Consider the following 13,557-nt stretch of genomic DNA (forward strand, 5'->3'; position numbering starts at 1 on the left):
GAGTTATTAGGAGCTAACTAATTTTAAAAACATCTTACAGAAAAAAGTACTCTTTTTCTGATGCAATTGTGAGAAACTGGTATATTTTAATATATTTATTAGAAAGTCACCGGGCTTGGTAGCTCAGCCTGTAATCCCAGCGCTGTGGGAGGCCGAGGTGAGTGGATTGCCTGAGCCCGCGGGTTCAAGACCCGCCCAGGCAACTTGGAGAGACCTCATCTCTACAATAAATCAAAAAATCAGCCGGGCGTGGTAGCGCGTGCCTGTAATTCCAGCTACTTGGAAGGCTGAGGCGGAAGGATCGCTGGAGCCCGGCAGGTCGAGGCTGTGGTGGCCGGGAGCGGCCACTGCACTCCAGTCTGGGCGACAGAGTGAGACTCCAACTCAAAAAAAGAAAATTGAAAAAAAAAAAGAAAATCCACTGTTAATCCCATCCCCCCCCCCATAGTTTCCCAGTAGCAAATGTCTGTCTGGGGATGGGAAAACACCTCTTATCAACAGGGTGCCTGAATGAAACGTAATTGTACACCTAACCCTTAACTGTATCCCACAAAACCATAATAAAAAATATTGATTAATAAAAAAAAAAAAGAAAAGAAAATCCACAAGCCAATCCTCAGGGTTAAAAGAGATCCCCTGGCATGTCCGAGATGTATATTCAACAAAGTTTGGAGCAGAGACAGTCTTCCTGCAGTTTAAGGTAGTTACTTTTCCACTTGACTAACAGCATCGGTTAGCTCAGAAATAAAATATATCTTTTCACAATTGCTGTACTTTCCACTGGCATTAGATGAAAATGCATCTGTGAATAGATCAAGAATAAAAGTCCTCTGTTGCAAAGGTTCGTAGGGACTTGTCTTTTACATTAAGGCATTAAGTCTTCAGAATTTCTTCTTGTAACTCTAAGTTACTGAGGAGTGAGAACTAAATCATGCAATTATTTATCATTAGTATCAATCTATTATCTACTATTTCAGAATTCCCAGATTCTGGGAGAGCAGAGCGTTTATCTTGTACAACCCCATGTGAATTTCCTCTTCAATATTTCCTCTGAAACTCCTAAGTCTAACTTAGAAGGTCTGGGAGTCAGGATCAAGACACTGAGTTTAGCAAGTCCCCATGGAATTCTGTGAGGGAGCTCTTTGGGTCACACAGTGAGGAACTCTGGGCTCAGGATGGTGACCCCACCTGCTGTGGTTTTAGGGGGTTTAGAACAGTTCTCCCCACACAGATCCAGGACATCTTCCACATTTATACTCTAAATTCTCAGCATCAAACTTTGTTCTTAAACTATCAAAGACTTTTTGGGCAAAACGGAAAGAATTTGCCTTGTCTCTTTTGAATACTTAGTTTTTTTCCTAAATAATCAGGGATTCTTTTTTTCTTCAAAGAGTTTAATAACTATTGAAAACGCAAAACAGCATGCTTTCCTATTAAAGATATTCCTCCCCAAACAACCTGTTTTGCCTAGTTTTCAAGAGCTTAGTATTTTCCTTTTCCTAATTGCATGGAATTCAGTTTTTCTCTTTTTTAAAAAAAATTTTATTTTAAAGATGTGTTTAAAGGGTTAGGTATTCATATGTTCACTATGTAGGTACCCTTGTTGATGAGGTGTGTCCCCCTCCCCCAGCAGTTTCCCACTACTACCAATTCCTTTCTTACAGTATTATGACAATTGTTCAAGGTCCGCTTAAGAATGAGAACATGTGGTACTCAGTTCTTTGTTTCTGTGATAGACCACTCAGTATCATATACTCTAAGTCCATCCAAGTTGCTGCAAAATTAATGATTTTGTCCTTTATGGCTACGTAATATTCCATTGTGCATATGTACCACATTTTTTTATCCAGTCCTCTTTTAATGTGTAGCATGATTGGTTCCATGTTTTTGCCATTGTAAATAATGCTGCAATAAACATGAGTGTGCAAGTATCTTTTTGACAGAGTGATATTCTTTGGTCCAAGCTCTGTCTTCCGATGTGGTGTTTCATCTACTAATTCAGTAAACATACATGGTATGCCTACTGTATCCCAGGCACTACCGAGTCAGAATTGAAGAAAGCAACTTTTCTCTAGGTTTATTTGGCAGCACTTTTGAGTATAAGTTTAAGCACTAACTTCCACATGAACGATTAATGCATATTCTTCAGTATCATGAAAAAATAAGCCTTTTCCTGTTAGAAAGGCCTGAATGACTTTGAGTACATGCATACAACTTTAGAATGTTCTTTTCACTGTGCGCTGTCTCATACCATGCTGAAACCCCTGCTTGAAACCTCCGGTGAGAGTGAAGGAAGACAGTATCTGCCATTGGGCATGTCAGGGGTTCAGAGAACTCTGGAATCAGAGCCCAGAACACAGGAGGCCCTCAAGAAACACTGAGTATGCAAAAATCCATCAGGCCTAAAATTTCAGTCCATGTAACTTCTCCCCATGTTTTAGTAATAAAACTAAAAACAGCCACCATTGATTGAGGGCTCATTATGTCAGAGTCCCTTTTAAGATGTTACATGAGGATAGTAACATTTTAAAATCTCACAATCACATGAAGGAAGTATTACTATTATTAGCATCATTTCCATTTTATAGAGAGGAAAAACGAGGTCCAGAAAGGTTAGTAAGTTCAAGGTCACCCAGTGACTTTTGGCTCTAGAATTGATTCCTGCAGTAGTCTAGAGAGATGATTCTTCCTCCCATCCACAGGTTAAGCCAGTCTGAAGCCTCGCGCTACATCTATGGTTATATGCTTCAGGGACCCTTTACGTTTCCCTCATCTTTCTCTCTAAGTTTGTTTGCTTAAAACTCAGCATACTGGGTGAAGTTACCCACAAAGCAGCTGCTAATACTGCTGCCTCCATGAGGGATAGGCAGTAAACCAGGCGGATCCTAGACCCTTTCTCAACAGGGAAACAAATACCAGGATAGAGATGTTGACACTGGTTGAACTGAATTAATAAGGACCTGCTAGAGGGATGTTCCTCATGCTCTTAACAAAGGGAGATTAGCATTGATGACTCTGGACCAGAAGTCAGGACATTGAAAGTCAGGCATGACACACAGAATAGAGCAACCTTCCCAAGGAGGCCTCCCCAGAGCCCTGAGCATCCGGGTTCTCCCTCCTCCTGAGCCCTCTGCACTCTTATTGTGATTGTCACTCAGTCCCTCTATTCCACACTCCAGTGTTTGAGTCCCAGGACAGCAGGCTTGTCATGCGCAATGTCAATAGCCTCTCACACACAGTGAACGTCAGACACTGAGTAAGTGTCTCAATAGAATTCAAACCAGATGTGAAAAAGACAAAGAGGTCATTCCTGGCAGATGTAGAAGGAGGTCATGCAAGGCTGTGGTGTCCTGGCATGTGTACCTGAACATGAGAATTCACACATATGCAGGCTTCCTATGGGACAGAAAATTTGCTTAGTACCTTATAGCTCTGTGGGATCTTCTTATTATCATTCACACTTATGGAGGGTTAAGCAGAAGCACAAAAGCTATGACTGCAGGAACCCAGGTGAACTGGAGTCTGGCTAATTTCAAACCCTACTTCCTGTCTGCTTTACTATTTCTATAAGTTTCTGGACACAGACAGTAAAGGAGCAGACAAGGATTTTCAGGCAAGTGATTTATCATGCACCCTCAGTGAGTTCATTATGGGGCATGGGGAACCTGGCTAAGGAAAGAGAGGAAGACAGGCCTGGGTGTATTTCAGAGGACTCGAGAAGGGCACAGCCCGATGCTCAGGGGACTCTAGAGTATGCCTTATGTCTCAACATCATCACATCCTGAAGCAAGGGAGTTGGGCTTCCATGACCCTGTGTTAATGACCATTGGTTCATGGCAGGGGGTAGGATGGGATTCTAACTCTCAGAGAAGGTCAATTTTTTGTACAATATGCTTCCTGTGACCTGGGAGTGGTCCTCCAAATGGAAGCTCCAGCTTCTGGTGACTGAAAATACACTATAACAGGGTAGGAGATGCACAGATATCAAGAGGCGGGCATGGGAGGGGATACATGCCACGTGTATACAGCTTGTATGAGGAAGTATTCATTCTGATTGCCCGGAGACACCTGGCCACTGAAGGCTGTGTGTATTCTTTCAGTCAGGCAAGAGGAAATGAGCGAAAGAGTGGGCAAGGAAGAGATAGGCATTCAAAGTGGAACAAACTGCAAGAGCAGAAGCTGAAATGAGTCAAAGCACATGAATATACAGGAAATTAAAGAAAGCTTCCTGAGGAGAGCCCTAGATGGCAAGCAGGCTGCAAGATGTGGTCTCAAGGTCAAGGGATAGAGTGATAATGCTGGTTGAACCAAAGGAGCTGGGTCACTTGACCAGCTGACCAAGAAGAATCTGGCCTGCTCAGGGAGTAGAGGGGAGGGACCCCTGAGCTTCATTGTTTCTGAGCTGACTGCTGTGACTCAGACAGGTGAGTATATTTAAGAGCTTCCTTTAAATATATTTCTTATTCAGGAAGTCTGCCCTGCCAGCCCTAAGCAGGCTTTCCTCAGGCCCCAAGCATGTATCTAGAGCCCGGGAGCTAGAATGTTCTACCTGTTTCACATTCTCCATGAGGTGCACTTTAATGGACCCTGAAAAGAAATTGATTGATTCATTTGAAGAATAAATGTCTCTCCCCCGCCCCTTACATGGTGAAACTCTTAAATGCTTTTACTTAATGGAAATGAAAATTACCTCTCAAAACATTACTAAAACTAATCATGGCAATTTTTAAACGTTTTCACAATTTTCTGTGCTACCTTTTCTCTTGCTTTGAAGAGCAATGACTAGCAGATGCCTGTTTTGTGCCTAGTCATTTACCAAAGCCTCTAGACACTCAAACAGACCTCCGCCCCCAAGCCCAACTCAATTGATCAGCCCCCTAAGAGAAAAAGCAAGTGAACATCTCTAGGTTAGAAGGGAGTGGAGAATCTATTAAATAGCACTATTTGGGTATAAAGAAATAGCAAGTCTGAGGGTACTTAACGCTTAGTCACAGATATGGACATACCAATTACTGTTACCCTGAACTTAGAAAAAGAGAGAAAATGAATCTGAGACCCATAAAATGTAAGCAAGACTTTGAAGTTAGCATAATCACATTTTTAAATCTCTTACATCTGTTTCCTTTTTCTGGAATATGTTACCCCTCAAATTCAATTATTTACCATTCATCTCCGTATTTCTCAGGGCACAGTACATTTTCTGGCTAGTAGGAGGCATCTGAAAACTTTGTTGAAGTGAGATAAATATCAATTTAGATCCAAATGTCATACATTTGACTGACAAGTGTAAGTTTAATGTATATCTTAGAAACAAGATAGACATACGCACCTGCACACACGTGTATACATTTACATGTATAAATATTTATATGTACAGAAAGGCCATTGGAAATCAGTTATATACATATATGCATATATATGTAATATATGTGTACATACATCATGTCTTATGAATACTACTAAGAATAATGAAAGAAATATTCAATTTGAGTACTGAGGCACACAATAAAGTTTTTGAGAGTTCCCATCATACTTTTATTGAGGAAAAGTGTGGCCCGTTTCTGTTCTGTTCCATCTCTGCTGCATGATCCCAGTGGGCAAAACAGTTCCTTTAAAAACTATCTGATGAGAGAACATGGCTCTGACACAGATGTCTAGAACCCATGTAGCTAATGGGGCACAGGGATGCAGCAGTGATATAATAATCCTTTCAAGGTCTGTACCAGTCTTTAAGGTCATTACACTTACACAACATGACATGACACAGGGATCAGCATGCCTTGCTGGTCAAAGACTTGGTCCTGCTCTAGTTGTCCCGTGTTCCTGTATCTCACGATCCCCTGCCGCCCTCACACTGAATGCTGAACAACATCCTTTAACCTTGGCATCCTTCACCCCTGCTTCAGGGTACCCTGTCTCAAGTATATCAAATCGCCGATCATCCTCTCTAGATCACCTTTGTCTTGGGAATATATCTGTTGGCAAGCTTTCTTTTAATCCATAGTAAAACTTTTTATTTACTTACAATAATAAAAGCTAAATTGTATTTTTATTATTAAGGATCAAGCGCTCTGCCAACACTTCACCATCATGTTCTCCAAACCCTCTTGGCAACCCAAGAAAAAAAGATATAATTAGTCTCATTATGTAAAATTAAATGTAAGCCTCTGTGGTTGAAGGGCTTGTCTGGCACACATAGCTCTGAAGTGGATGGGTGGGATATTAATATGACTATATGAGTCTCGGTCCTGTTTGCTGCAGGGTCAGCCTCCCTAAAAATCCGATTTTGTAACCTATTAATTTTCACTGATCTGTCTCCCATAATTTTCACTGAATTTTCCTGATTTTCACTGACGTTATAGGAGAACAACAAGAAGATATCACACTGATTTTTTTCTTTTATGTTTGGAATAGTCAAGGATTGTCTTGGATTTGGGGAATCATTCAGAATCACCTGTAATTTAAACCTTATTTTTGTTTGTTTTCTGGCAGTGATAGAGACCTGTGGCCTTTACATTCATACTGAATATTAGGACCAATCCCGTCCCCCATAATGTTCCCACATTCACACAGAAGGGGCTCTTTTGTACCCTGAACTCAAGTTCATGAGCATAACTGACACTATTATAGTGGCTATCACCATTCATACACTTGTTCATTCTTTAATGCTAAGATCTTTCTAGAACACCCAAGGGTAGGATTGCTTCTAACTGGTGCAAGTTCAAACTTGTCATGATCTACTCAACAAGATCTGTAGCTAACTCAGACAAGAGCAAACCATCAGTTTTCCAGTTAATTCCTCTCCCCAATTGTTTCTTACAAAGGTATTGGAAAGAAAATGCAGTGGTACTTAGGGGAATTTAATTATATTTATGGGATCTAATCATAAATAGGTAGCCAGTAAAATTCAATGAGACATTGTTTCACATCTAGGAATCTGTATATAAATCATCTATATAATTGAAATATGTTTCTATATAATAAGGCTATTAGAAAACTGACATATTTAAAAGAGAATAAAAATGTAGAATTCTGTACCTTGATTTATGAGATGACACCATGTGTTTGAACAGCACATGTGTTTATGCTGTTAAAGCACTTTTACTTCATCTGGTTGTGACTTTATGTTTATTTTTTGAGTTGGAGTCTCACTCTGTCACCCAGGCTGGAGTGCAGTGGCACACTTCCGGTCCCCACAGCCCCGACCTGCTGGACTCCAGCGATCATTCCACCTCAGCCTTCCAAGTAGCTTGAATTACAGGCGTGTGCTACCATGCCCGGCTAATTTTTGATTTATTGTAGAGACGAGGTCTCGCCAAGCTGCCCAGGTGGGTCTCAAACCTGTAGGCTCAGGCAATCCTCTAGCTTCGGCCTCCCAAAATGCTGGGATTACAGGCTGAGCCACTGAGCCTGGCCCTGGTTGTGACTTTAAATGGAATCAGTCTCCTCCATGGGGCACAAAATGGCCTCCAATCCTGGCCCCAGCTTTAATCTCTTCTCATGTCAGTGGCAGACAGACCAAATTTCTCCTCTTCTTGTGAAAGTCTTTGCTCTGTACAGGCCATTGTGTTACCTGTGTTCAGTTTATCTTTCCTCACCCATATCTCTTGGACCAACTCCTGTTTGTCATTCAAGAGGCCCTTTATCAGTCAAGTCACCTGGATCTTAACAAGGGAATTCCTGGATGGATCCACTGATCCATCAGATGGTCATTGCAGTCTCCCCTATACTGTATCATCTGGCCACTTCTCTGACTCCCTAAGATGACTGCTAGCATCTCCAGGGTGGGGAAGCAGCCTCTCATCCCCAGGGATGTGTGCTGCGGACCAGCCTAGGGCAGAATGCTGATAAGTAAACAGCAACTCTATGCATAGTAGCAACACTGTTTCTAGCTAACAATTATTATAAACTCACTACGTACAAGCAGCTTTCGAATCATTTTACTAGCATAATTTATTCTATCATTACCACAAATCTACGAAATAAGTACCACCTACAACATATAGATAAAACCTAAAAATAAACCTGATTAAGTCACTTTTCTAAATTCAAACAGCTTAGAAGTGGCAGAAGAAAGAATTGAACCTGGAAAGCGCAGAGCATATGACTCTAGAATTCTGCCTCTCTAGACACAGTAAGCTTTTTCTATTTTCATTCTAGAGATAAGTGGAACAAAAAAATCCAAATTAAATCATTTATTTCAACAAGACCATTTAGCTAATGAGTATAAAAGACATCATTAGATTTCAAGCGGTTTTACTCCTCTCCTGATTCTTTTTTAATGCCATATACTTCGTTGCAAATTTTTCCCCTTTTTTTATCTCAGAAATACATACAGGTAATAGAAAATATGTTTGAATAATTGTCTGCAAATATGACTACCAAAGCTTCCTCCCTTCACTGTACATAAAAATGGTGCTTCCCATGAAGTCTATTTTCCTTCCCCTTGGACTGGCCTTGTCAGTTGCCTTGACCAATGGGCCATGGAGAAAGTGACCCTGTCCCAGTCCCCACCCGCCCCCAGCCCTTGAGTGACCTTGAATTGTCTTTGTTTTCTGTCTTGGTGAACTCAGCTATCATGTAAGAAATGTGACCACCTAACTGAAGACCAAAGCTCTCAGCTGTCCCTTCACCAGTTCAGACACCCCAACCAAGGAGTTAGACAGATGAGTGAAGGCATCTTGGATGCTTCATCCTCAGCTAGATCTCAGCTGAAACCACCGCATAAATGTCCCTAGGCCAGCCTGGCCAACAAAAGCGTTAACAAAAAAAGAGTAAACCATTGTTTTAAGTCACTAAGTTTCGGAGTGCTTTGTAATGCAGCAGTATCAAACTGAAGATAATATAATTGGAAAATTCACCTTGAAAAAGAAATTACAAATTCTAAATATCTCTCATCCATGGAACAATCTTATTGTAAATTTTTTTTTTTTTTTAGTTGGAGTCTCACTCCACCGCCCAGGCTGGAGTGCAGTAGCACTCTCACAGCCACCCCAGCGTTGACTTGCTGGCCTCCAGCGATCCTTCTACCTCAGCCTTCCAAGTAGCCAGAACTACAGGCATGCATTACCACGCCCAGCTAATTTTTTGATTTATTGTAGAGACAAGATCTCACCAAGTTGCCCGGGCTGGTCTCGAACCCATGGGCTCAGGCAATCCACTCACTTCAGCCCCCTAAAGTGATGGGATTACAGGCTGAGCCACTGAGCCCGGCCCTCTTATGGTAAATTATTGTTGGCCTCTGTGCTCATGTAAAACTCAGGACGCAACACCTTTGCTGCAATTATTCCTCTGTCAAACTAGACCAAAAATGAAAATAGGTTTTTTCCCCAAAAACTTATATTTCATTTTTCTTTTCTTTGTCTCTGTGTGGTACTATCTCGAATATTTCTCTTCTGCAAGCTGCTAGCTGGGTTCTGCCAGTCATTGGGTACCTGGCAGTCCTCTGGTTCTCACAGCTGGAGCCTGCCAGCTCTAAGATATGGCTCAGCCAGTGACAGGAACTGAGCTCATGTTGCCCAAAGTCACAAGGAAGAAGCAAAGTTCCTGTCAGGATCCTGGGGATGGCTTTCATCAGGTTAGCTAGAGTGTTATTACCAACTGATTTCCAGGTCTCTCTTCCCTGGACCTTGAGAATTGGATCCTTTCACCCCTGGTCATATAACCACTCACAGGTAGGAGAAATTGGACACTTTGTGCCAGTTCTTGTCCTGACACATTTATATTTATAATCTCTATAAAATATAAAATGTTCTCTTTATTTATAATCTCTAAGAAAAAAAAAAAACTTGTGGAGGATGGATTTTTATCCTTGTATTTCGGGTGAGGAAATAAAGCTAAAGCTATGGATAATGCCTGAGGACACACAACTGGCTCATGAATGTCAGGGTCCAAGATTCTTTCTGCAAACATCATGAACTTCTTCTGTTGGATGTGTGGGGGTGAGTGTAATACAGGGTGGCAGAAAAGGAGGGAACTGCTGGATTCCTGAATTACCCTAAATCTATTCTGGACATAGGAGAGTGGGTGGCCACCTTTTTCCAGTTATCAGATGCCTGATTTATTCCCAGGAGAGAGGAGTGAAGTGGAAGAGAAGGAACACCCTGGAAATAATGAAGCTCAAGTATTACCTAACATTTACTCTGCCCATCATTATCAGGACAGAAGCAGGAGGTCAGAAGTGTCTTTCTCTTTATAGACCACAGGCTTGAGTCAGCTTATTGATAAAAAATCATAGGCCTTCTCTAAGTCCTCTTGAATGACCTGAGGAAACAACTCCCCCCTCCAGAGCTCCCCAAGGTAGAACTAAGCAAATTACTGCATCTGTACTCCTAACTTGTGGGTATTCAATTGCATGTGATTTTACTCACCATAAATCATTGCCAATTCCAGATGAATTTTACGAAGTGTAGTTATGACCAGAATTCCTAACTGTACTGCTTCAGATTTCTATAACATTTTTGGCTTCTCTTACTTTAAAATTAAACAGATTTTCCACAGCTTTGTCTTTTTATTTCCTTAATTTCTCACCCCTTACCCTTAAATCTTTCTACTTCTTCTTCAGGTCTCCCTAGTCTACAAAGTTCTCCTAAATTTGCCAATGTAACCCTCTTATATTTCTACTAGTTAATATTATGTTTCTTTAATGCTGGTGCTGTAAGTTCTATATTTCTGACAATATTCAAGGACAGCATACCTGCTTGGAGCTCTGTATACTAATTTAATATTCCAGCCTCCTCAGATTAGGATCTGGGTTTCCTTGGCACTCCTCTCAAGCTTGCAAAGTCTTTGAACCCTTTATTGTGTGTATATCCACTGTCTACTCCCTCAGTCCTTTGTGCCCAGTTGATTACCAGATTCTCTTTAACAACAGACTTCTCCTTACCCACTTTCTGAATATCATTTCCCACCTGTTTTCTTTCTGACTTGACTTTAACCAACCCTCCATAGTCAGTTTGTACCTAAGTAACCCTCCCTCCAGGGAAAGTATATTTTTCTTAAGGCAGGTCTCCCTTGCAATAATATACACACACACCCACCTCCAGCAGTTGTTCTGCATTTCCAAAATTCACTCAACCAACATGCAACAATGATTGAGTAGTTCTATGTGTTTTGTACTCTGCTGTGCTTTGGCATGCAGTGATAAAGGAGGGTGATGTTCACCACTGGGGACAAGTACTCCATTGCCATTCTTCTACTCACCTGTCTGCCCAACAATGGAGGCACTCAGTCTGTGGGGGATCCTTGAGGACACCTTCAAGGTCACTCGGATCTGGTAATACCTAAGAGAAGAGCAGAGGACAGGTTGCTGAAGATCAGGCTCTTTAATGCTGATGTCTAAAAATACCTAGACATAGTCCTGAAATCCACAGGAAACCAGGGAAGTTTCTTGGCAGTATGCACGATCATCTGGCATCGATGGAAAATGCATTTTATCAATAGAGTCAGATAGGAAAGAGATGGGCAATACTGAAAGGGGGAAGTTGAGTTCACTTGAGATCATACAAGACTGAATAAGCTTGGAGGTGATGGGAAGAGAGAAAAGAAATAGATAGTGAATGTCACACAGTGACATTAAGGGATGCAGGTTTTTAGTCTGAAAAGTTAACTGTTGTAGAAAATTGATTCTCTAATGTATGATGGAAAATTCATAGACAAATTGAGCTTCTATCATGTTGCAACACAAAATATCACTTCCTTTAGAAAGGCAGGCGCTGAGTTGTTTCTCTTGGGAATATAACCAAACACTTTTCTCAGTGGATTTCTGTTCTCTGTTTTTAGTATATCACTCCCATTTCCAAATTCCATAACTTTAGGCCATTGTGCAGGTTTCCATAGGGTCAATAAATTATCTTATATGCCCTCTTTTGCCACAAGCCCAAAAGCATCTTTAGAAATTCTGTGCTTTGAAATTAATGACTTTTTGCTTGTAAGCACTTGGGAACATTTATGCTGTCATAATTGTTCTCCTCTTCCACTGATTTAAAACCCGTTGTAAACTGAATGTGAATAAAACAAAGTGAAATACAAGGAAAATGGACCATGAACACATCAGTTTTCATGGCTCGTTGAGTTCATAGCTGGGGGAGTACTCTGCTGCTGAAGCAGTTGCACTGTGAATATACTTATGGAATGTTTCTGTTGGCAGTCCCATTTTTGTTTTTATGTGTAAATGATGAACAGAGGAGATTAGAGCAAATAACTCTGGCATGGAATTCCTAGTGTTTCATATATTCCTAAGTACTTTGTGTAACTTCTCTAAATTTGTTTCTGTACCTATTAAATGAAGATTTTTTAAAAGTACCTGTCATGACTTCTGCTTCCAGAAAGATAGAATAGACATACTTTCTCCTGTTCTCCACACTTAGCACAACTAAAAATTCTAGATGGCATATATAAAACAAACAAAAAGAATCTTAAAGGTAGAGAAAAGAGCAGACAGACTAGGGACCTGAGGACCCAAGCAAAGACATGTGGGTGAGTTCTCTGCTTTTTTATTTTTTATTTTTGCCTCATATATCTCAGACTGGATGCCAAAAGGCAAATGCTAAGAGCCATATTTTAAAAATAAAATAAAAATAAATAAATAAAGGTCCAAGAAAAATGCCTGCTCCCTGGACTGGATTTAAAAAAAGTGGAACATATACACAATGAAATATCATGCAGTCATAAAGAAGGACAAATATATGGACTTCGCAGCAACTTGGATGGATTTAGAGTGAATCATACTCAATGATCTATCACAGAAACAAAGAACAGAGTACCCTATGTTCTCACTCATAAGCAGCCCTTGAACAATTATCATAATACTATAAGAAAGGGATTGGCAGTAGTGGGAAACTAAGAGGGGGAGACTGGCAGTTGAGGGAAACTGCCAGGGGAGGGAGGGGCACACCTCATCAACAAGGGTACCTGTATAATGAACATTTGTATACCTAACCCTGAATTGTACCCCACATCTTTAAAATAAAAAACAAAGAAAGAAAATTTTTTAAAAATATGCCTGCTCCCTGTAGCCAAAGGATCAGGAAGGGACCAGCCTAGCAAGACAGAAAACTTTTAGATAATAGCTTTCTGCTTCAGCCAACCAATACAAAAAAGATGATGGCCTCACCTTCACTCATATCAGCAAAGGTGGAGTGGGAAGTCTTGACATTCATTATTGCCAGGTTGTGAGACAGTACTGCCCCTCCACCTCCAACATTCCAAGAGAAGGTTTCCAGAAGGAAGTCAGGTTTTCATCTCTAATGGGTGGTAGAGAACCTCACCTCCCACCCAGTTTAAGTAGAGACCATGTAGAGGGCTTGGACCTCCACTTCTCACCCAGCATTAACAAGGGCATAAATATGCCCATGTGATTATTGACAAAGATGCAAAAGCCATGTAATGGATACAGGACAGCCTTTTAAAATAAATTTTCCTGAAGCAATTGGACATCCATAGGTAAAATAACAGCAAACAAACAAAGCTCAATTTTAATTTCACATCTTATGTAAAAACTAAAGGAAGATTATAGGTTTAAATGAAAAATACATAACTACAAAACTTTTAGGAAAC

At 40.7% G+C, this 13,557-nt stretch overlaps 1 protein-coding gene across 1 annotated transcript in view; it reads right to left on the reverse strand.

Moving 5' to 3' along the window:
• The window catches only part of LOC103249714 (protein FAM135B-like), a gene marked incomplete at both ends in the record, with an annotated part of 68,662 nt that extends 57,380 nt beyond the window's left edge, over positions 1 to 11,282 (reverse strand). The window contains one exon of the mRNA XM_021707669.1: positions 11,203 to 11,282. Coding sequence (XP_021563344.1) covers positions 11,203 to 11,282 — 80 coding nt within the window. The remainder of the gene's footprint in view (positions 1 to 11,202) is intronic.
• Between the last annotated feature and the right edge of the window lie 2,275 nt (positions 11,283 to 13,557).

The sequence above is a fragment of the Carlito syrichta genome, unplaced genomic scaffold, assembly GCF_000164805.1.
Source record: "Carlito syrichta isolate Samal-C Ts95f unplaced genomic scaffold, Tarsius_syrichta-2.0.1 Scaffold123342, whole genome shotgun sequence".
Lineage (NCBI taxonomy): Eukaryota > Metazoa > Chordata > Mammalia > Primates > Tarsiidae > Carlito > Carlito syrichta.